Source organism: Pyrus communis, chromosome 16, assembly GCF_041283825.1.
Source record: "Pyrus communis isolate YQ-2024b chromosome 16, ASM4128382v1, whole genome shotgun sequence".
In the NCBI taxonomy this organism is placed as follows: domain Eukaryota; kingdom Viridiplantae; phylum Streptophyta; class Magnoliopsida; order Rosales; family Rosaceae; genus Pyrus; species Pyrus communis.
Genome location: NC_142580.1, coordinates 11,598,017 through 11,623,326, shown reverse-complemented (window position 1 = coordinate 11,623,326; position 25,310 = coordinate 11,598,017). Strand labels below are relative to the sequence as shown.

The 25,310-nt window shown below is 36.6% G+C and overlaps 1 protein-coding gene across 1 annotated transcript; it reads left to right on the top strand.

Moving 5' to 3' along the window:
* The first annotated feature begins 5,585 nt into the window (after nt 1–5,585).
* On the top strand, nt 5,586–7,002 carry LOC148689974 (Eukaryotic aspartyl protease family protein). Its single transcript, XM_088687291.1, has one exon. It carries the CDS (start codon nt 5,711–5,713, stop codon nt 6,932–6,934), a length of 1,224 nt encoding a protein of 407 aa, XP_088543417.1. The 5' UTR covers nt 5,586–5,710; the 3' UTR covers nt 6,935–7,002.
* Nucleotides 7,003–25,310: the final 18,308 nt, after the last annotated feature.

Here is a 25,310-nt window from a genome sequence, read left to right as displayed (position 1 = left end):
TCCAGAGCTTAGTTCATTACAAATCACTGATGAAGATCCTTTTACTGAAGGCTATTCCTTTGTGTCTGAAATTGCGGATACACTAGAACCCTCATCTTTTAGAAAGCCATCCACTATAAAACATTGGCAGGAAGCTATGCAAGAGGAGTATAATTCTCTTAGAGCTCAAGGAGCTTGGGTTTTAGTTCCATCTCCCAAGGATAAGGCGATAGTTGGAAGCAAATAGGTATATAAAGTGAAGAAAAACCCAGATGGGAGTGTTTCGAGGTATAAAGCAAGGCTTGTAGCTCAGGGGTTTTCCCAAGAACTTGGAATTGATTACTTGGATACGTTTAGTCCAGTTGTAAGGCACACTATAGTTAGAATTGTTCTAGCCTTAGCATCTATAAATAATTGGGGTTTGAGACAACTCGATGTCAAAAATGCTTTTCTTCACGATGATCTACAATAAGAGGTCTATATGAAGCAACCTTAGAGATTTGTAGATGCCTCTCATCCTACACATGTGTACAAGCTAGTGATATCATTATATGATTTAAAACAAGCTCCGAGAGCTTGGAATTCCAAATTTACAAGCTATTTAAGAGCATTGGGTTTCTGTGCTTCAACCTCTTATACTAGTTTGTTTGTGAAGAAAGATGGACCAGATATGATCATACTTTTGTTATATGTCGATGACATAATTTTAACCGATTCAAGTACTGTGAAGATACAATAGGTTATTCAAGAGCTTTATGAGGTGTTTGACTTGAAAGACATGAGATAACTCACTTATTTTCTAGGATTACAGATCAAGTACAAGGAGAATGGAGATATATTTGTCAATCAATCCAAATATATCAAGGATCTAATACATAAAGCTGGTTTAGAATCCTATGAACCTGCCAACACTCCGTGCAAACCTCACCAGCAAATGCTTCACTCTAAGGGTACTTTGTTGCCTGATCCTACTTTGTATAGAAGTATTGTAGGGTCCTTGTAGTATTTGACTTTCACTAGGCCTATCATAGCCTATGCAGTGAATACAATTTGCTAATTCATGTCTTCCCTTACTGAGTATCACTTTGGAGCAATCAAAAGAATCCTTAAGTACCTTCAAGGATCAATGGACAATGGTATCCTATATTCTGCAGATACATTGCCTTAGTTAAATGCATTTTCAGATTCTGACTGGACATCTGACTTGAACCCCAGAAGATCTGTAACTAGATATGTGGTGTTTCTAGGAAACAATCCTATTTCATGGCAATCTAAGAAACAAAGCTCAGTGTCTCGAAGCTTCACTGAGGCTGAGTACAAGGCTCTAACACACACAGCTGTTGATATTGCTTGGGTGAGGAATATTTTAAAGGACTTAGGTGTGTTTTTTAACAAATCCACCAAGTATTCATTGTGATAATATGTCAGCCATTGCACTAAATGCAAATCCAGTTTTCCATTCAAGGATAAACACCTTGACACAGACTATCATTTTGTGAGAGAAAGAGTTCAACAAGGAGACTTTGAGGTGTTGTACATTCCAACTGAAGATCAAACTACAGATATACTGACAAAGGGATTACACAGTCTTTCTTTTATTCGACATTGTTACAATCTCAAATTGGGAAATCTCAGTTGCGATTGAGGGGGGATATTGAATATAGTTAATTGCCATGTCATCTGCCATGCCATTATTGAAGTGTAATATTGCTGAGTCATCAAAGATTAGTTAGAAAGTTGTTAGAGAGTTTGGTATGTTAGTTGTAGTGGTTAGCGTAAAAGCTAAGTCTCTTTAGCCCTATATAACTCAGAAATGAGATAGATTGTTATTCATTCAAGTTGATCAATGGCAAGAGATTGTATTCATCTCTCTGATTCTCTCTCTTCTTCCTTGATGTCTTTTTCTGCAATTATCATTTTTCTACAATTTTCATGCTCTGTTATCAGCAGACTGCTTAGTTAATTATAAAGTTATCCTTGTTGTGTTACTACAGCTTATCTTCATAATTCTTTTCAACTTCCCTGTTGGAGATTATGTTGAGAGAATTATTAGTATCTCAAACGTTAGTTTGGTTTAGTTCGGGATTTCTCTCGACACAGAAGGACGTTAGGTTGAGGAACCTCCATTTTTCTTTTAAATGATTTTACTTGACAATTTTACCCATAAGAGATTAGGGGCTCAAGGAGGTTGTTTTAATTAGCAGTCGAAGTCTAGGTCTTGATGTGTAGGCTAACTTGCCTAATTCTTATTGTATAATTTCTCCCTCTTAGTTGTAATCCTTTCTTTTACTAACACAATTTCTCCTTTTCAATAGAAAAACAATAGCATATGAAAGGAAATGCCAATAGGATTGATTATCAAAGTGCGGAACGAATAATAAATAAAAAATTATGATATTATTATATTAATTGAAATCAAATAAACAAGAGCCAACACGACTACGAACTATGGACTACATGGTAACTCAGTTATTTAGAAGTGAATAACAAACATCATATTTATAGTAAACTAAACCCTAATAGCTAAATAAAAACCTAATTCTTTGACCAAAAAAATAAAAATACGAAAACCTAATTCTAACAAGCTGGGCCTAAAACCCAAATAAGTAAATAATCATAAAATACTAATACTTTCCCAAAAAAAATACAGTATCTCTAATTTATCATGCTAATTACAATTTGTCTTTTTCTTATCTAACCGTTTGCATTGACTTTTAACCCTTCCAGTATTTTATTTATTTTTTATTTTTTATTTTAGAGTTTTAATGAAACATTTCCTATATTATTTACTTTAACGAAAATAAATAAATTTTTACTCTAAAAAGTCACTCTTGGTACTATTCACTTACAACACTTTTTTTGTCATTTTGATTAAAACTCAAAGTTTTCAAGCATTTTTCATTAGTTTTCCTTTTTTTTTCTATCAGTTTGTGTGTATTGACTTTTAATGTAGGCTTTGGGGCTAGGCGAGGGTACTTTCTTGTGGGCTACATGGTATCAATGTGCAAAAGTGTGGCGAGGTGACGTAATCATATGTAATTCAATTTACCTGCATGGTTAGTAGAACTTTGGATCATATCTAAACTTATTAAATTAATCCACGTAATCTAGGTTTATTGACGTGCCAGTGAAACCAAAAGCTTGAACTTTCAAAACTCATATGTCACAGATGCCACCTAAAGCGTGAAAGCAAGCTCCTTCCAGTCCCGGATGGTGGCAATGATGTCATCGATCGAGTCAAGAAACGTCGCGGAGTTGGTCCAGTTGGATCAGATTGGGTGGTCAACATTAACATACTACAAAATCTGACAGTCCAGCAACTTCAGCGAGAGCTCGAGGGTGACGCAGCTGCAAGTTCTCAAGTTGGGAATTTGAGAGAGGAGATAGTCTATCAGAGTTGAAGAGAGAAGATGGTGGTGGTTGGAGTCAGGGAAGAGAGACCTCGAGGTTGATGCTTGCGTTGGGAATTCGAGAGAGGAGAAGAGAAGATATGTATAAAAAATGATAGTGGAATTTAATCTCCATATGATTGACGATGAAAACAATCTAAGTTAGGACCATTTTTTCAGAGATTTAGACCTGCACCGCCCCACCCAGTTTTGAATTTACAAAATCCGGACCCGCCTCGTACCTGCCTCACGGGTCCTAGACCCATTTGCCCAACAAACTTTTATCCAAGGCTAAAATAGTAAAAATAAAAACTTGTTAAAATTGAAAAAAGAGAAACTGTTGGAAAGAGAGAGTATGTTTTTTCACCCATTACGTTTGCTAGCTTAACCAAACAAGTTTTCCTTTCTCCACGCTCTACTTTGGCAGTTTACCACTATCAGTTACTTACGGTTTACAAATCTCACTCCAACACCCTTCATATGCGCAGCCAAGGAAGAATTTGAAAGGCAGCAAAAGGTCCTATTACATTGTATTTTCTGATTGCTTTTCTAACTTTGCGTTTCTTTCTATTATTCGTTGGTATGTTCGTTTCTTCCATCTTATTCTCAGTTCCAGCGAAGAACTTCTCCATGCTTCTTCTTTCATACTCATACGAAAAGATTTGAATGTTTAATTGGTGGAGAACTTCTTCATCTAATATTGATTGTCCTTCACGAAATTACGTGTAATCATATTTTTGTTTGATGTTCTATCGATTTAGCTTGGCTTTACTCTAATAGCATTCTATGCGCAACCACGCAAGGTCTCTTTAATTTTGTTTCTTTTGGTGCTATTCTAATATGGTGTTGGGTTCTTCTTTCATTTATTTTTCTTCCATTCATTTAAAGGGAAAGGATTGAAGTTAACGTCTAACCGGTGTATTATTGGTTATGATGAAAGGTTACTATTTCAAATGAAGGTAAGGTATGTCGTTTATCCCTTTTTTGTCTCGTTTCGATCTACTGTAAGTTATTATAATTGAGTAGGGTCGGCCTTGAGGGTAGCCTGAGTAGGCATCTGCCTAGGGCCCCCATTTTATATCCTGTAATTAATATATAAATACAAAAAAGTAAAAAAATATCATAATTCATTTATTAGTGCAGTGGAAATGTTCGGTCTCATTTTTCTTTTGGGGTGTTGAGTTCAATTTAATGTCAATCCATCTGTTTAAATGTATATAAAGTTATAAAACTCAAGTCCCATTGCAATCTTTTTTTCTTTCGACGCCCCATTCTCTCCATTTCTATTGAATGTTTAAATCATCACATGGTCTTGAAGATTGTACTTTAAGGTAATTAAAACTTTGAATTTATATTTTGCTTTTCAATAACTTTTTATTCAATGGATTATTTTAATATTCAATTCGTTAGTGTGATGTTGATTTTTATAAAAGAAAAAAAAACACAAAAAAATTGGCGTTGTTGAATTTATTATACTCGTCAATCAAGTTTTATTGTCCTTTACTCTCTTGATCATCAAGTTTTATTTTCTAGACTCTCAATCTTACACTCTTGACTGCAAACATTTAGTACATTTGCATCTAAAAACATGAGGCGTGTAATGTTTAAGTAATGTTTGTATATTTATCTTCTTTTGATATTAATTTGTAATGATATTTAATGTGAAAATAGAATATTTTATGTATTTAGCGAATTCTTTTTTATACAAATTAATATACAAAGAACCAGAGATCAGAGAATTTTAAGACCCCACTTTGAAAGGTCGTCTAAGGCCTCCAAATTCTTAGGACCGGTCTTGTAATTGAGATTTTCAACGATATTGTTGGTTTTTTGTTGTCAAACTTTGCAGGGAGTTCATGGAAATATGAAATTGGGAGAGTGCCTTCAAGTGTTCCTAATACCATATAGCCAACAGATTGTACAATATAAGTTCGATTTGACAAATTTTCCCTGAAGCAAAGAGAGGGAAAAAAAAAATAGAGGTATTAGGTGAGTGTAAAGATGCTAGATGCTTAATAGATGCTTTTCTTCCCAGAAGCTGCTCCAATATATATCATATCCACAACGTAAAAAAGTTGTCACATCAAATCACAACACACATCCCCACTCAAGAAGATAAACACTGACCAATTCCCACCACATGTTAGTTGTCTACTCAGCACAAATTCAGAATATCCCAATTCCTTATCCACTTCCAATACTTAAATCATTTTCTGGTCAGTATCGCGGCAAACCGCAAATGCACCAACTTTGCAACCATTTATTTATTTTATCCTCACCATTCTTGCTTTTGCCAGATTGAAGTTTCCCATAATATCCATCTCTCCCTCTGGTTTTCTTCCATGGCTTCTTCTCTGCATTTTCTTCTTCTTGTCTCTTCATTTCTCTACACTTTCAGCATATCTCAAGCCAAACCCTACAACCAACTAAATGGTCTCATTTTTCATGTGAAAAAAGATGTGTCTACTCTCCAGTACGTGACCGAAATTCACCATGGCACTCCACTTGTACCCACAAAGCTTGTAGTTGATCTCGGCGGTCCATTTCTCTGGCTCAACTGTGCATCATCGTCTTCTAGCCGTCTGATTTCTCAGCCCTCAATCCAGTGCCTTGCAGCAAAGCCAAAAACCCATGTTCAGGGTAGCAACAAGAAGTGTGATATTTTCACGGAAAATAGGATCACCCAAGTGGCGACACAAGGGGATTTACTAGAAGACATCATGGCCGTTGATCAAGTCACAGATGGGTCAAAGACAGGATCAAAATCAATCACCGCAGTTGGTTACAACATCCTTTTTTCTTGTGCACCCATATTCTTGTTAAACGGCATCCCAAGTGGCGCAAAGGGAATGTTAGGCCTCGGAAGGACGCAAATGTCAATGGCCTCACAAATTTCTGCCCAACTCAGCTCCAAATTCCAATTCATCATCTGCCTTTCTTCATCAAACGGTGTCGTCTTACACGAAAACGGCCACCACAGTTCGAATTTTCGCTCCAAAATTCCGGACTCAATGACATACACACCCCTTGTTAACCAAGTTGAGTCACCACATGAGTACATCATCAATTTGAAGTCCATTAAAATTCGTGGGAAGAAAATGTCTCCGGATATTGTAGAAGGGAAGATTAAGCTAAGCACAATTGTTCCCTACACTACTGTGGAGAGCTCAATTTATGCTACATTTACTAAAGTTTATGAGCAGGTTGCAATGTCTATGAACATGACTAGGGTTTCCCCTGTGGCACCATTTGGGCAATGTTTTAGTTCACGAAAAAAAGATGGCACGTTGGTCAGTCCAAAGGTGCCAGTTATCGATCTGGTGCTGCAGAGTGAGATGGTGGAGTGGAGAATTCACGGCAGAAACTCGATGGTTCAAGTAAGCGATGAAGTTATGTGCCTGGGGTTTTTGGATGGAGGTTTGAACTTGAAGACTTCGATGGTAATAGGGGGTTATCAATTGGAGGATACCCTTCTACATTTTGATGTAGGTGCTTCTAGCCTAGGATTTACTCAACAAAGTTGTTTTGAGTTGAGATTAGACTCTGAGTTTAAACATACACTGTAACATGTTAACAAATGTTGTTCAATTTTGGTAACAACTACACGCAATGGTCCTATACTTGACTTTCTGTACCTACAAACTGTGCTTATTGTACTAGATTTTGACTATCCAGATGAACTTTTTTTGTGCAAGCCTGAAGCACGATGCAAACGGGAAAACAAGCGTCACATTTTATTAAATAGAATAAATTGTCGATTTAATAACTGAATTATTTGTGTGAAATTAAGTTTTGGTAAAATTAAGTCCTCAAACTCATTAAAAACTTTTAGTTTCATTCCATTTGAAGCTATTCTATCTAATTTTCTATCAATTTAAGTCCATGATTTACACTTAACACATTTTGAAGGGTAATACCGTCATTTTCTGGCCCATAAGTCCTTAATGTTGTCCTAGGTTGCGAATTGTGCCAGTTTACTCTCCAAAATTAACAACATACACTTCTATTTTTTCAACAAAAAAAAAAAAGAGTTAATAACAATAAGTTATTGAACTCACCTACAGGTGATGTTAAAATACTTTCAATATTTAAAAAAAAAAAATCAAAAACAAAAACCTCCCACTCCCCCCACGTTCTCTCTCTCTCTCTCCCTCTCTCCTTATCATTTTCTAAAAAAACTGTGTTCATACACACAAAGTGTGTAGACAAATACTAGTATCTATTGTTGAGATCAACTTTGAGCATTATGCTAGAATCTCACATGAGCACGGGCGAGGTGGTGAATGAAGGGATTGTTGGGTTGTGGATTATTTTAGTACACGTGTGTGTAAGTATGGCTAGTGATGTAAGCATAAATAATCCAATTAATATGCGTGGTTAGCGGAACGTTAGATTTTGTTTTAACACATGCATAAACTTAGATTAAGTTTAGAATTCCAACCTTTTGGTTTCATATGCAGACAAATTCAATGTTGTTGACGTTTCCAAGTGTTGGCACGCCGACAATGATTTGCTAGTATTTTCTCCTCCAAGTGGTGTGGCGGCAAAGCGGAGTGGGTGTGGTATTTTCTTTTTCAATTTCTCTAAATTGGAAAACCTAATACCATTTTCTTTAATTTCTATTTCGCAACTTATGAAATCGTATATTAGGTCTAAAGACCCCTTAGGCTTATATAGAGAACAATTTCATAAACCAGTACGTTTACAAATTATTCTTCAACCACTGCATATATGCTGCAAGTCCTAGAGAACCTTTCCTTGGGCTTGCCGCACCTCCATATTGCCACTGGGCTTTTAGCCCAAGTCGCTCATATTTTATTTATTTAATTAATTAGTTTTTTCTTTAGATTGAACTTTATTACTTTATCTTAGTTCAAATAATTAACAATAAATAAAAGTCTCAAACTAATTAATCAAATATATTTGCTCAAAATAAAAAATAATCAAATATAAAATAAAACATTTAATATAAGCAATTTTATATTAAATTGAGTCTTCGCCCATTTTATCCTTCGATAGCATTCTATTGGGTGTGACCTTATAGGTTACAACTAAAATTGGCAGGGGATAATTTGATTAGTTGAATTAATCTAATTTTACATTATTAGAGACCATTCTAATCTAACCTTATATGAATATGCATAAACCGAATAGTAACATTTAGCAATGGCTTTCAGCTACCCAGATTAGTTAGAATATGTTTGAATTCATAAAAACACATATAGTGAACCTTAACTAAGGTTAAAATGCAATTCAGTTCTTCTGTCTACTATATTTTGATCATATATTTTACAGCACGAAACTATTGTCAAACTCTAAATATACCCATAATGTATCTCATATATGTTACTTTGGCCAAAGACTTCTTAAGATAGATCGTCAAGGGGCTCCAAGAATATCTACTTCATGAGTACCTATAAGGTGACAGATTCCTAGTTGTGCCTTCACGTATCTTCATGAACTCGAACCTCACACTATAAAGCTTTGCTTTCATTTGATAGCTTTGAGGTGAGACCAAATTTAGATCATATTCATTTACATGAGATAACAAGTGATGCCATGGGTCAAAGAACTAGTTGCATCCATAACTCAGAAGTGTGGTACAATTGACAAGTATGTAATTTTCCATTCATACACTTCTATGGTTGGTCAATGTTCAGTGAACTCAATCTCATAGATGAATATGTTTATGTCTATTTTATGTCACTACATGCTTAGTTTGAGACTTACTACTGAATAGACATAAAACGGCATTTGCGGATGTTCGCTAGTCCACTCGATCATCCTATGGTTAGGAACATGATTTAGGACTTAAGATCCGTAGAGTAAGTATCTTAGTATTGGAACTTCTTTGCAATCTCATCTGTAATCACTAACAAACTTTCTGAATCCGCTATTACGTCACATGCTCAATTGACGGATATTTGCACTTGCTCTCATCTTAAATGACTCGACACTAGGTTGCCACAAATAACCAATTATGTGTTGCCACATGAATTGCTTTTCGAGCATACTCCAACAAAGAAATTAGGGTGATAAAGATTTAGATTCTGCTTGTAGTTCGTTTTGTGTGGAGTTACATTTTCTTATTCAAGTTTGGGATAGGGTGATGTGTTAAATTTGAGGATGATTTGTGTGGTACTCTTTTTCTTTGAATCACATAATGCTCTAATGAATTTTTACCAGAGTGGAAAGCATTCCTTTTGCATTTGAGATATTAGTTCATGTCATCTTGTTGAATTCTGTGTGCTACATTATGATTCTCCTTTGCTTTATTTAGAGTACTCTTTTCTTGTGCTTCTTGAAATTGCTTTAATTACATGCTTGGCCCTAATATTGGCTACTATATAACTACTTAGCCCCTTTTTTTTCTATTCGGTGATAAGTTGACTGGTCGCGACCCTATATATGCTGCATCTCTTTTATATACCGAGGATGTGGTTTGCAGAGTTGCAAAACATAAGTTACCTCATCTCTAACGTTTTTAGACCATAACAAAGTGAGATTTTCTATAGAATTTTTGTCTTTCACCTACAGCATTCTCTTATTTACTCTTCTATTTACGGCAGTTACAAGGAAAGTAAACTACACCCAAGAGAGAAATTGGTGATACGAACAATAGCTGGGATGGTGATGCATTTATTCACGATTGCATATAATAGTTTGTCGTAGTTTATTTATAAGATAATAAGATAATAGTTTTGAATGAATATAGGCTTATTAATTGAAATGCCCCATGAAACTGTCATTTAGTCTTAATATATCCTCTAAAACTGTTTTTATCTCATTTTGCCTTCATTTTCAACTCTTTTGGTCTTACTTCATTTCATTCCGTTAAATAATTGTTAAAAATCCAAGGGTACTTTAGACATTTACTTTTTATAGATCTATTTACCTTTAGCATACACACTAAACTAATCTCAATTCCATTTTTGACAGCATTAATTCAAACCCCATCAGTTACAGCGTTTTTAAAAATAAATTATTCAATAAATAGAAAATTTTTGAGCAACAAAATCATTATATCAACGAAAATAAGGGTTACATTTTTGTTCTTAGAATCATTTCACTTGCAAGGCATCCACGTATTGGCTAGAAACTTTGCACTTGAAAAATACTCAATACAACATAAAGGAAACATGATCAGCCTATTTCAAGATATTTTTCTAATCAAAATTGGTGCATAACCACAAGTTGTACCCATAAAAAAATGATTTCAGGTCAATTGCACAAAATATAATCTAAAAAAAAAAAAACCATTAAGCTATCATCTAAAATACTTCTCAAATAAATAAATAAAATCTTCTGAAGCAAATGTGCACAGTTTGCAACCAAAAGTTTCACATTGTTACTTGTAATTTTTCTAATGATTGAATAATTTATTTTTAAAAGCCAGTAACTCATAGGGTTTGAATTAGAGTTGTCAAAAAAAAATGAGATTGGTTTAGTGTGTATGCCATAGGTAAATAGATGTGTAAAAAATAAAATGTCTAAAATATCTTTGAATTTAACAGTTCTTTAACGGAATGGGGTGAAATAGGACTAACAGAGTTGAAAATATCAGTTTCAGGGTGAAGTGAGACAAAACTAATTTCAAGGGATAGGCTGAGACTGAATGGTAGTTTCAGGAGCCACTTAGTACTACGCTTCATTTGTAAGTGAGGAGTTTTAGGTTCAATTCTTGCCAAAGATGAATTTGAACCATATCATTGCTAGCCTATTGTGAGGCTTAGCACAGCCCGTCTTTTTTAATGTAGATAATATCGTTTGTTAAAATAAAAAAATAATAGTTTCAGGTGCATTTCAACTAATAAGTCATGAATATAATGTTTGTATGATCGTCTTCATGGATTTTATCTATAATTTACCTTCGAAGTTGTTTACGATAACTTTTTTTTATTTTTTTTATTTTTTTATTTTTTTGGTTGGTTTACGCACTACTTATAGTTATTTGTGAAGAATTGGAATGAAAAAAAAAATTATATTGGACAATAAACTGTCCTCTATATTTAAGCTAGTATGTATTTTTTTTTTTTTTAACCATTTTTAATCCTTTCAAGGTCAGTTAAAAACTGTCCATAATGATTACTGAGGACAGATTTAGTGTCATTTTGGATGTTAATTTTGGTGCACGAGTAATCTCGAATGTTAATGCTCATAAGTATACGAATCAGATGATAGTATGGCTTTGAAACACGGATATCGTCCCACAGAGATCAAATTGATTCTAAAAATCTTACTAACTAAATTGAAACAAATTATAATGGAGAAGCTTTGACGGAAAAGATATGATATTTTGACTTAAAATGAAAATTAAACAAAGCTTAAAAATAAAATGCATGAAATAATAAAATTAAAAACATAAGAAAAATAATACCTAGGGCATCCGAATTCACTGTAACCAATTCTACTTAATTCCCTTAATATGTTATGCTCAAATAGTTCCCCAATATTGATGATCAATTTTCCCTAAATTATTCAATGGCCATAGCATCTGGTTGCATCAAAAATATATTTATCTGTTAACCTTCAATGACATCTAGGTGAATTTAAACAAGTAAGAACCCACTAAGCTCTATGGAACATTGGAAAATCACCACAAACCCTAATTGTATGGCATCTACAAATAGGTGTTTATGGTATCAATTGCAAGAAGCTAAACCCAAGTTAAGTATGACAGCTACTCTAACTTGCATCAAATCAACCTAATTTAAACCTAGATGGTGATCAAGCATCTAAATAAAAATCAAGCGCATTACGAATAGAAACAGATACTCAATAAAGATAAAAAACTTGATAAAACAATGCCACAAAGTAATTAAGTATTCATGATCAGGCTACATCATATCCCTAGAAAATAAAAGAAACTAGAAAAGCTCTTCCCTCTTCCCTTCCTTGCCGCAACCCCCTATCTAAAATATGATTTTTGGTTCTGTTTTTGGTGGCTCTCTAACTTAATAAGGAGAAGTAACCTCCTTATATAAAACACACGGCAAGACGGTGTTCAAGAAAGAAAAATAACAATTAAAACCCCACTAAAATCCTATCACTAATGGACTTTAAGTCCTTATAAAAGAAAAATAAAAATAAAAAGAAATAATAAAAACTAAAAACTAAGTTCTCTCCTAAAGTCCATTGAATAGCATTCCCATGTCTATTTGATTCCAAAACCGATCGGTTTCATCTTCTTGTTGTAATGCACATGTTTTCGCACAGCTAGTTAGCCTCGTACTTCACTAGAATTACTCTACACACCCAAAAAGCTCATTTTTCACTTCATTTATGCATAACTTCAGTATTGAATGCCTATAAATTAAAACAATATAAATTAGCGCATTTAACCCGTTCATATATACAAAATCTAAAATATATGAGAATATGCACCCATCAATTCTCTAATCTCCAAAGGTTCACCTCCGGGTTTACAAGCCAATGTTGAAAAACTTGATTGATGTCTCTATGTCTATTTTCTCAAGAAAACTTGATCTAAATTTTGGCACTTGATTTGCCTTTTGTTAAGATGATATTTCAGGAATTAGTCAAAGTTCATGTTTTGGGATCTACATTCTGTGTTATGTCACTGTGATCGGCTCTGGTCTGAATCTTGTATTTGCTATGCGAATTTTTATCTGTTCTTTCATTTAGTTGTTGCTCCTGGGGTTTCTTTTCGTTTGAGTATGATGCAATATAAGGTCTAAACTGGGAATCTATAATTTTGTTCACAATTGAATTTGCTCGGCTTATCATTTGGATATGTTCCTTGTATTAAGACTATTGATTTACAGAAATCTTAAGGAAGAAGAAGCTAAAGAACACGAAGAAGAAAATAAGAAAGAGAAACTTTTGTGTTGTATTTCTTAAGAGGAAATATTACATCATGATTGTCTGAGTCTCTAAGACCTTTCTCATATAGAGACTAAGATGTACAGTTTTACACTTTTACCCTTTCAACTAATTCCAATAAACTCTAACTGTATTGAAGATAACTCCCACTTGATTCTACCTGATTCAGTTTTTAACTAACTCACTTTATTTGGTTAATACTCCCCCCTCAAACAGAACTGGGAAGTCCCAAGTCATGTTTGCATCTGTAATGAAGAACTGTTGTGACTAACAGGTTCTGTATCTGGCACGGATCCAACACCAGAGACTCCGATGTGCAAACTATGACAGTGTTGAATGAATACGGGACTATGTAAGCCTTTCGTTAACACATCTGCAACCTGCTCATGTGTTGAGATGTATTGAACACGAAGATCCCCCCTTTGAACTTTTTCCCGGACAAAATGATAATCGGTGTCCAGATGTTTAATCTTCGAATGAAACACGAGATTGGAACACAATGCTAGAGCAGAAATGTTATCACAGTGCAATGTAGGAGGTTGTGTAAGAACCTGATGAACATCCTTAAGCAGGGATCGAATCCAAAAAACATCAGCAGCACAATGTGCCAAGGCTTTGTACTCAGCTTCCGTAGAACTTCGAGACACGGTAGCTTGTTTCTTTGACTGCCAGGATATTGGATTGGACCCCAAGTAAACAACATAACCAGTAATGGACCTCCTGGTATTGATATCTGCTGCCCAATCCGAATCAGAATAAGCAGTAATTTGAAAATCAGAAGACTGAGTGTATGTTAACCCATAGTCGGATGTACCCTAAAGATATCTCATGATTCTTTTCACCAGATGCATATGAGAGTCAGATGGATGAGTCATATATTGACACACTACATTCACTGCGTGTGCAATATCTGGCCTGGTAAAAGTCAGATATTGTAGAGCTCCAACCAGGCTTCTATAGTGAGTAGGATCAGATAAAGGGGTTCCTTCAGTTGTAAGTAATTGTGAGTGAGGTTTTGAAGGTGTGGAGGTTGATTTACAGTGCTCAATTCCAGCCTTTTTCAACAACTCCTTTGAATATGTGGATTGATTCACAAACAAAGATCCATCTGCCTGATAATGAATCTGAAGACCCAAAAAATATGTCAACTTGCCCATATCTTTTAGCTCAAACACAGCTGCTAGATCATCAATAACAGTCTGAATTTTCTCACTATTAGAACCAGTTAAAATGATGTCATCAACGTATAAAAGGAGCAAAATAACATCACTGTCATCCACCTTCACAAACAGGCTTGTATCAGACATGGAAGTTTGAAAACCAAGAGCTGGCAGAAAACTTGTAAATTTTGAGTTCCAAGCTCTTGGAGCTTGTTTCAATCCATATAAGGATTTGACTAATCTGCACACATGATTTGGGTACTGCTGATCCACAAAACCTTGAGGTTGCTTCATAAACACCTCTTCTTCAAGCTCCCCATGTAAGAATGCATTCTTAACATCTAATTGTCTTAAATTCCAGTTGTATTGAGCCGCCAATGCTAAAATAAGCCTCACAGTTGAATGTCTAACCACAGGACTAAAAGTTTCAGAATAGTCAAGCCCTTGCTCTTGACTAAAACCTTGTGCTACCAATCGGGCTTTGTATCTTGACACAGTCCCATCCGGATGTCTTTTCACTTTATATACCCATTTACTACCAATCACAGCTCTATCATGTGGAGGGGGTACTAAGATCCATGTACCTTGTGACTTTAAAGCATCATATTCTTCCTGCATAGCAATCTGCCAGTGAGAGATAAGTGATGCAGCCCTGAAATTCTTTGGTTCCTCGTCCTCATGAATGTCAGCCAAAAAAGAAACACCACATGGTATATGACCATTGACGTTCCCAGTATCAACATCCTTAAACTGAAGAGATGCTAATTCAGGTAAAGCAGCCAGAGAAGATGTGTAATCTCGTCGCATAATAGCACCTGTCTTGAGTCTAGTTTGAATAGTGTTATGTGATGGAGATTGAGTTTGTGCATTTGAACAGGTCAGAGGAAGAATTACCTGAAGCTGAGATGAATCAAGGACAGGAAGCAAGGGAACTGTATGTTGAGGAGAGGAAAGAGTGTCTGTGGAGTCTTGTGTTTCAAATCCCTTTGTGCCAGTGGCTGATTGGTCTGAATAACTATTGATTGGTGAAGTAGATTCTGAAGCCGAAGTGTGCATTGTAGATGATGTTCCAGTACCAGAAACAGAACCCATAATATCATCTTGATGCATGGAATTCGCAGGAGCTGAAGATCTTTGTTGTACTGGCATTGGTATAACCACAGTGCTGCACGGAATTTGACTGAAAGAAACTCTCTGTCCTTGAGCTTTGGAGTTTAACAATGCATAAGGAAACACATTCTCATTAAACACAACATGTCTTGACACAATACATTTCTTACTTTGAACATTATAACAAACTACACCCTTATATCCCCTAGAATAGCCCAAAAACACACATTGATCAGACCTAGGGAGTAACTTATGTGCAGAATATGGTCTTAACCAGGGATATACTGCTGATCCAAAGACTTTCAAATTCTGCAACTCAGGATCAGTACCATACAATTTCTTATAAGGAGACACCATTGACAACACTTTGCAGGGCATTCGATTGATCAAAAACACAGCATGAGCACAGGCATAATACCAAAAATCAAGTGGCAAAGTAGCTTGAGCAAGAAGAGTAATGGCAGTCTCTACTATATGCCTATGTTTTCTTTCAACTACCCCATTCTGTTGTGGAGTGTATGGACAAGAAATCATTTGTTCAACACCCTTTGCAGCAAGAAAAGCTTTAAAAGAATGACTTGTGTATTCACCCCCACCATCAGATTGCATACATTTAATGGCAACACCAAACTGTGTAAAAACCCAGTTGTAAAACCTCACAAAAGTTGCATACACATCTGATTTATTATAAAGTGGAAAAATCCAAACATACTTTGTATATTGATCAACAAAGGTAACATAGTATCGATACCCCTCTATTGTTTTAACTGGAGAAGGGCCCCATACATCAGAATGCACCTTTTCAAATGGTGAGAAGTATCTATCACTACTAGAAGAAAAAGGAAGCCTACACATCTTTCCTTGAAGACAGTAAGTACACATACTATGATTCATATCTAATTCTAATGGTATATTGGACTGTTTCAACATGATTGACATGATCTCATTAGATGGATGACCAAACCGTTGATGCCACAAAGTTGACTTCACCACCTGACTAAGAAATCCATAAGGCTGCTGAATCACACTCTGAACTCCTCTTGATTGCTTGATAACAGGGATTTGAAACAACTGTCTTGCTTTACTCTTTCCTCTGTACAGTATGTCCCTTGTCTTCTTGTCCTGCACAAAAAACTCATTCTCATCACACACAAACCAACTACGATTATCAGCACACAATTGTTGTACAGATAGCAGACTTCGAGCAATTTTTGGAACATGTAAAACATTCTTAAGGACCAAACTATGAGAATTATTTTTAATAGTAGTAGCGCCAGTATTTGCAATAGATAAACATGTCCCATTTCCAACTAAAATTGTTTCAGAACCTTGGAATGGTGTAACCGAATTCAATGCATTGATATCAGCAATGATATGGTGAGATGCACCAGTATCAACAATCCAAGCATCCTGAGGAATTTGTGGGTCTGTTTGCTCGGCTGTCATAGCTGTGAACTGTGCAGGTGGTTGTTGACCCTGAAACACATAGTTTCCTCTGTGATAGCAGTCAAGAGCTGAATGACCATGCCTCCCACAAATCTGACACAACATGTGAAAACCATTACTTGGTGGATTGGTGTTCCTGTGAAAACAATTAGCAGCAGTATGTCCTCTCTTATTGCAGATTTGACACTCAATCACAGTTGGAGACCGATTTTCTGTATTCTCATTCCACATATTTGTACCAAACTGCCTTGTATTAGTAGATGAAAAACCACCAGAAGAGCCTGTATTGTACCCCTTGCCTTTAAACCCAGCATTTTGCTTGAAACTGTTGTGTCCCTTATAATTTGGCATTGGTATAAACTGAGATCTCGAACCAGAATTTGCAAGGCTACCCATAAAGCCAACACCATAAGGATTTTGAGGATAAGCAGGACCAAGAAATTGTGTAGGCATAAGAGGATGAGAATATGGTTGTGGAGACATATTAGGATGAGAATATGGTTGTGGAGGCATAAAAGGTTGGGAATATGGCTGTTGAGGCATAGAAGGCTGTGGTGAAGTAAATGATGAAGGATATGGTTGTGTGTATGGCTGAGAATAAGACTCAACAGAATAAGGATATGTCTGAGAAGTTAGAACACCCCCAGTGGTTCCAGGTATATGACTATGACCTGCAGGATTCGACCCTGAAGCAGAAGACACTCCCGAAGTCATTTGAGAAGCTTGAACACATAATGCAGAAAGACCGCTTGATTCACCTTCAATTTCTTTTTCAGCCCCAAGCAACAAAGCTCGAAATTCTTTAACAGAAATAGAAGATTCTCTGGCTAATATCACTATTCGAATTATAGCATATTCTTTTGGTAAACCAGCTAAACCCGCAATAATGACATCATTATCAGAAATGAACTCTCCAGCAGCAGTTAATTGTTCCCTTATATTCTTCAATCGTAACAGATACCTATCAATCGAATCTCCTCCTTTCTGAATTGTATGCAACTCTGTCTTTAAGTGATTTACTCTAGACTTAGATACAGAAGCAAACCGATCTACAAGATTAGACCAAGCCTCGTACGCAGTTACACATCCAAGAACATATTCAATAGCCTCATCTGACAGAGTAGCTAATAAGAGACTCATCAACGCCATATCTGTGGATTCCCATTCAAGGTATGCATCACTAAGATCAGAAGTAACTCCTCCTTCAGAACGAACGACAAACTTTGACGGACAAGCAATAGTGCCATCAAAATGCCCAAACAATTTATTACCCTTCAACACAGACTTAAACTGAAATGCCCATTTCGCAAAATTATCATCCTTCAACTTAATCGTTATCATTCCCAACAAATTTTCAACCTTAACAGGAGAAGTAGCCATGCTTTCTTGACAAAAAAATACACGCACTATCAAAAACCAAACAAATATCCAATCTTTGCTATCCAGAAACAAAATCCAGAGAGACTGAAACTCCCGTTGTAATCAAGAACGACTGAAACGTTTCTTGAAAAGAAAATCTTGAAATACAAACAAAATCAAACACACATCACACACCGAAATCTGAAAACCCAAACCTTCTAAGCAGGACTGAAACCCAATGAACTCTCTAATCAGGACTGAAACCCAATTAACCTTCTAATCAGGACTGAAACCCAATTAACCGAACAGAAAAATTGACAATATCACCTGATCCAAAGCCGGAATGAACACTCCAAGAACAAAATCGCAATCACCAGAACCAACGCGATGACCTTCTCTCGAACTCCTCAATCGTGTATAGCAGCGGAAGACCTAGGATCGACAACGGCAGTGAGCCAATGCCGGCGATGATACCATATTAACACTATTGATTTACAAAAATCTTAAGGAAGAAGAAGCTAAAGAACATGAAGAAGAAAATAAGAAAGAGAAACTTTTGTGTTGTATTTCTTAAGAGGAAATATTACATCATGATTGTCTGAGTCTCTAAGACCTTTCTCATATAGAGACTAAGATGTACAATTTTACATTTTTACCCTTTCAACTAATTCCAACAAACTCTAACTGTATTGAAGATAACTCTCACTTGATTCTACCTGATTCAGTTTTTAACTAACTCACTTTATTTGGTTAATACCTTGCAGGGGATTTAGTGTACAAGAGTGAACATTTCCTGTGACTTGCAATCCGATTGATGAATACCTTAAGAAATAAATTGCAGCGTTGTTGGGAGTTATACATGAGACAAGATGCTCTAAAGAGTACAATGTTCATGCCAAATTGATGAGGTCATTAGATTTTTATTTTACAATCAGTTTTTTTTCATTGTGTTTGGACCCAAAATATTGGACTTGGGCCAAGTGTGACTTTTTTTCGGCCTAGATTGGTTTCTGGGACTAAGTCCAGCCCAAGGTGGGATAGCCAAACCCTAATCAGTGCAGGACTCTTGGGATTCAGGTTGGATTCGTTTGAGTCCTAACATGGTTGAAATTGTTTAAGGATTAGAATGAACGTTGATATGATTCGTAATATTCCAAGAATCAATGTTCATAACTAATCAAGACCAAGAATGAAAGGGATAATAAGAAGTAGACTAGATTCAGAGTTCAAAGTTTGGTAGGAGTGACCGAGCTCGGTCCAGAAATCAAGATGAGTTGATATTAGATCAAGGGATGCCCAAGGGGTACAATCCAGATAAGACTCTACTTCGGCATAAAGTGATTAGCACAAAAACCACTCCTATAAATAGAAGAGGTTATGCAATATTTAGAGGACCTTCAACACAACACATAAATCTGCCATGTGCGATTTCTCGCTTTGCACGAAATCCTCTCATCTTTGAGAAAAACACTAGCCTTCCTAACTTTGTCGGGCACATCTTCCAATTTATATAAGCAACGTTGTGATTAACAACTGCCAACATCTTACAGTTTGTATAAACAACACTAGAGTCATAGAATCAAGCAATCGAGGAGTACCTTCCAGTTTGTAGAAACAACACTACTTCGAGCTTGGTTGACAACCTATCTAAGTCTAGGGTTTAGCATTCTTGGCGAAGTGGGGTGTTCCAGTTGGTGTTCGGCACATTGAAAGCCGAACCTCATTTGAACTTCGAAGTAACTAGCAACCTTGTCTTCAGGCTTTATAACCCATAAGCCGAGACGAGTTCCTTCCTCGGCCACAATTATCCAGATACAGAAGTCAGCAGCAAGTTCAACACCGTCACCACGTTCATTTACTCACTGACCGAGCTCGGTCGAAGAGTTGGACCCCTCGCATTCAACCGAAGGATATAGTTAGCTCATTAGCTATTCGACCTGCACACCACTTAGGCTAAATAGTTTTTAGGTTGGCACCAGTCCTACATTTTGTCTCTGTGGACTGAGGAGAAAGGGGGGCTCAGCGGGAAGAGGATTGTAACATGAGAGAAGCAAGGGGGTCAACCTCTTTCAAATATACAACATGGATTCTGGCAATGCAATGTAGTTGGACTCTCACGTCGATCCGAATGAATTATCCCACATTCACTATGCATTGTTTCTACCGCCTTGGTTTTCGCAGTTTATTATTTGAGCTCATGTCTTGCCTTATTTAGACTCACTTTAGTGCTACTAAACGCATTCTCAGGTATGTCAAAGGCACTATTGCTCATAGGATTTGGTTATCCATTACTTTGTGGTTATTCAGATGCAAATTAGGTTGGATGTCCAAGTACTCGTCGCTCTGCTTCGGGGTTTCTCATTTTTCATGGGCCTAATTTAATTTCCTGAAGCTCCACCAAAAAACCGACTTTTTCTTGGTCTAGTTAGGAATCTGAATACTGAGCTTTAGCTCATGCTTTGCAAAATCTATTTGGCTTTCTTATATTCTTCGTGACCTCCAGTTTTGGGTTACTTCACCCCCCCCCCCCTTTTTTATATTGTGATAATTTGAGTACTACATACATGGCTGCCAACCCGGTTTTCCATACTCGGATAAAGCATATTGAGCTTGATTATCATTTTGTTCATGAATGGGTGAAGTTGGGAACCCATAAAGTCCAGTTTATTCCTTCAGTTGATCAACAAGTGGACGTTCTCACCAAAAGCCTTTCCAAACCTCGCTTTGAATTTTCATGGTCCAAATTTGTCACTTCGAGACCTCCAAGTTTGCGGAGGGCTATTAGTGTAGAAGTTTCTGTATAGGATTCTACTAAGCTAGTTTTGTAAATCTCTATAGACCTAAGTTTGTATTCCAAGTTACTTAACTAGTATATATTTTTAATCTTGTGAATCAATGAAATCAAAGAATTTAATTCTACACCCACTTATCCTTTTTTTTTTGTTTTTGGGAAACCTCGACGGTACGAGAGTAATTTTATTGATAATGAAAAAACAAGTTACACCTCAAAGGGAGACATAAACCTTACCCCTAAAAAAACAAAGACAACACAAAAGAATACACAAAAAAGAAGGGAGGACATAAACCTCACCCTTCTAGAAACAAAACTAAGAATGATACAAAGAAAAAAGGGGGGGACATGAAACCTAACCCCTCTAAAACCAAAGCTAAAGGTCTAAACCTGCAAAACAAGTCAAACAACACCAAAAAGTTAGGAGAAAAAAAAAAGTGAGACAAACCTAGATGTTGACATGCATATTAATTTAAGAAGCAGTAGCCAAGTAAGCCAACATAGTTTGAAAACAAATCAGCACGAACTGTTATCGGATGAGAATCATGCCATGTTAAAGATGGAGAAGACAAGCTTATGTTAGCAAAATTGTCCACAACAAGATTTCTTTCGCGATATAAGTAAGATGCGTAGAAAGTCATTTTCCGAATGTGATCCAAACAAATACACCATTGTGTATGAAGAGGCCAAGGAGGATAAAAATCAGACGATTGAAGAAAAGAAATAACACTAGAACTATCACTTTCCAACCAAAGACAATGCCAACCCCGCTGATATGCAAACTTAATACCAATAATAATTGATAATAACTCTGCAAAAAAAGAGTTACGATGACCAATACATTAATAGAAACCTCCAAGAAAACGACCATGGCAATTCCTGAAAACTCATCCACAAGCAGCAGGACCAGGATTTCCTTTGGACAAACCATCTGTATTAAGCTTAACCCAAGGAAACCAAGGAGGAGACCAAAAGACAAGAAGGATAGTAGGTGCCTTGTGAGGGATAGGTCAGATCCCCAAAGAAGAAATGATCCAAGTGTCAAAACCCTGAGAATAGAACATACTTAAAAAAAAAAAAAACGCGCTTAAGACAAGAAAAAAGAACTGGCCGCACGGGCTCGCATTCCTAGGGTTTGATGGTATTTTTGTCAGCGTTGTCACAGGTGGCGTTGTCCCAACTTCGTTATTGGGTCTTCCACGTCGCCGTTCATTGGTCTTGGTTTGCTACTTCACTGCGTTGGTTACTGTTCGGTGTTGAAGATTGGTTGTTGCTTGCGAATTGCAACAACTCGCAATTGGGGTTTGTTAGGAACCTAAAATAAATAGTTTTTCTTAATCACTGAAGGTTTAGTTATTTAGCTAATTTTGTTTATTTTGTCATTTTTGTTAGTGGATTGCTGAGTTGCTACCCTTGGGGTCCAGCACCTTTAAATTGAGCAATAGTCTCTTTTCCTTTGTAATGGTATTTTGATAAAAAAATATATTGAAAAAAAAAATACAAGCACGCTCTCAGTGCTTTTTCTTCCTCCATCTTCATCCATTATTGTGCTTGTTGAGGTTGAATTTCCAGTGTAGGAATTTGGTACCCATCATTGGTATCATTCTTCCGATCCTAGATTTTTCCCTCCTTGCATGACCCGCAGCAACCATAACACACGCCTCACCGCTATGGACGCCCATGTTTTTACTTTGGAAGCTTCCTTCGCTGTCTTCATAAATTCCATGGATGAACGGTTCGCCGCCTATTTCGAGCAACTCCAATGCGAACAAGCTTGTCAAGCTGGGGGAAATGGCTCTTCATCGTCCACTGATCCAAATCCACCTCCGATCATTGTCGATCCTCCTGATCCTTAAGAGCACGAACTCAATCACATTCCTCGGCGTGATTAAATCAATGGGGGAGGTAACCAGATTGTTCAGTGGTATCATCACATCAATTTCCCTCGATTAATGATTGGCGAGGATCCTCTTACTTGGATTTACAAATCTGAGCAGTTCTTTAACTACTACTCAACTCCTGAACACCAGAAAGTCGTCACAATCTCATTTCACCTCGATGGCGAAGCTCTTTAATGGTTCTGGTGGATGGATTGTTTACAAACGACGCCTCGATTGGAGGATTTCACTCATGCCTTTTGCAGAGAATTTGGTCCTAGTGAATTTAAGGATAGTGCTGAATCTCTCTTCAAGTTACGCCAAACAGGTACACTTAAGGATTATGTGCTTGAATTTCGAAGGTTGGCTAATCATACTACTGATTTGAGTCCAATACTTCTTAAGAGTTGTTTCCTAGGGGGTCTTAAACGAGAATTTAAGTATGATGTTAAATTGTTGTGTCCTAATACTGTTCATGAAGCAATTTCTCTTGCTGCTCAGTTGGATGCTAAGTTTACTGATCTAAAAATTGGTTATACAAAACCTACCCCTACATTTAGATCTCCTATAAATACTTTCCATGCTACCATTCAGCCTGTTCGGACCTCTAATTTCCATGTTAAGAGGTTGACACCTGAGGAGATCCACCGAAAGCGCGAGCGCGACGATTGTTGTTTTTGTGATGAAAAATGGTCTCATGGTCACAAGTGTGCAAACAAACAGTTACTTATGCTTAATATGGCTATACCTAAGGAGGAAGTTACCTTGGAACTTGAGGAAGAGTCTCAGCCTACTCTTCAAAACATGGAGCTCAGTGAGTGTGCCTTTTGTGGCACCCACTGCTAGGCAAATTGTGCGCACAATGAAAGTTCATGGGATTTTGAATGGTCAGCATGTCATTGTCTTGTTGGATTCTGGTAACACCCATAATTTTGTGGATTCAAGACTTCTCAAGCGTTTTGGATGGCAATTTCAAGCTACCAAACCTTTTGAAGTGATGATTGCAAGTGGGGGTACAATTAGAAGTTATGGTTGTTATGCTAATGCTCCCTTAACTATAGGAAATTATAATTGTGCAGTGAATCTCTTTGCACTTCCCTTAGGGGGTTGTGATATCGTTTTGGGGATATAATGGCTTTCTTCAATAAGTCATGTCTTATGGGATTTCCAACTCATGACATTGGAATTCTCAAAAGGCAACTCTTATTACAAACTCACTCATTGTTAGACTACTTTGCCTTCTATCCAAGAAGTCTTTCCAACAATTGGATAAGGAAATTTCTAGCTCTAATCTTGGGCTTTTCCTATACTCATTGGAGATTCAAAAAATTGAGGCTTGTGATTTACATTATGAGCAGCTCAATGAACTGCAAACTCTCTTAGGAAACTTTGAGACAATCTTTGCCCTGCCTACTCATCTTCCTCCACCTAAAGTACATGATCATCACATTCCTTTAGTACCAAGAGCAAAACCCCCTAACATTAGGCCTTACCATTATGGGCCACTTCAAAAGACTGAAATCGAAAATGCAGTGAATGAACTAATGGATGCAGGGTTTATCCGAGCCAGTCACAACCCTTTCTCTTGTCCTGTGTTCCTTGTCAAGAAAAAAGTGGGCACATAACAAATTTGTATAGACTATAAAGAACTCAACTCTATAACCATAAAAGACAAATACCCTATACCTCTCATTTATGACCTTCTTGATGAACTCTGTGGTGCTATGTATTTCTCTAAACTTGATCTTCGATTAGAGCAATCACCAAATCCTCATACATCCTTCAAATATTGAAAAGGCAGCCTTTAGGACCCATGAAGGGCATTATGAATTCCTAGTAATGCCTTTTAAACTTACTAATGCCCCAGCCACTTTCCAAAGCCTCATGAATGACATCTTCAAACCCCACCTGAGGAAATTCATTTTAGTACTCTTTAAATATATTTTGGTTTATAGCAAATCATGGGCTGATCATTTGAGTCATTTGCAGTTTACTTTTACAGTAGCACCAACTCTTTGTAAAAAAGCAAAAATGTGTTTTTGGCCAAAATAGGATTAAGTACTTGGTGCATATTGTCTCCAGAGAAAGGGTAGAAGCTGATCCTTCCAAAATAAAATATATCCTATCTTGGCCTACTCCTTCAAATGTGAAACAACTCCGAGGTTTCTTAGGCCTCACTGGTTACTATAGGAAATTTGTCCTTGGCTATGGGAAAATTTGTCAACCTCTATACCAGTTAACCAAAAAGGACAGCTTCAGTTGGAACACTGAGGCCGCTCTAGCATTTCAAACACTTAAGGATACAATGCTTTCTCCACAGGTACTAACACTACCAGATTTTTTTTCTTGTCATTCA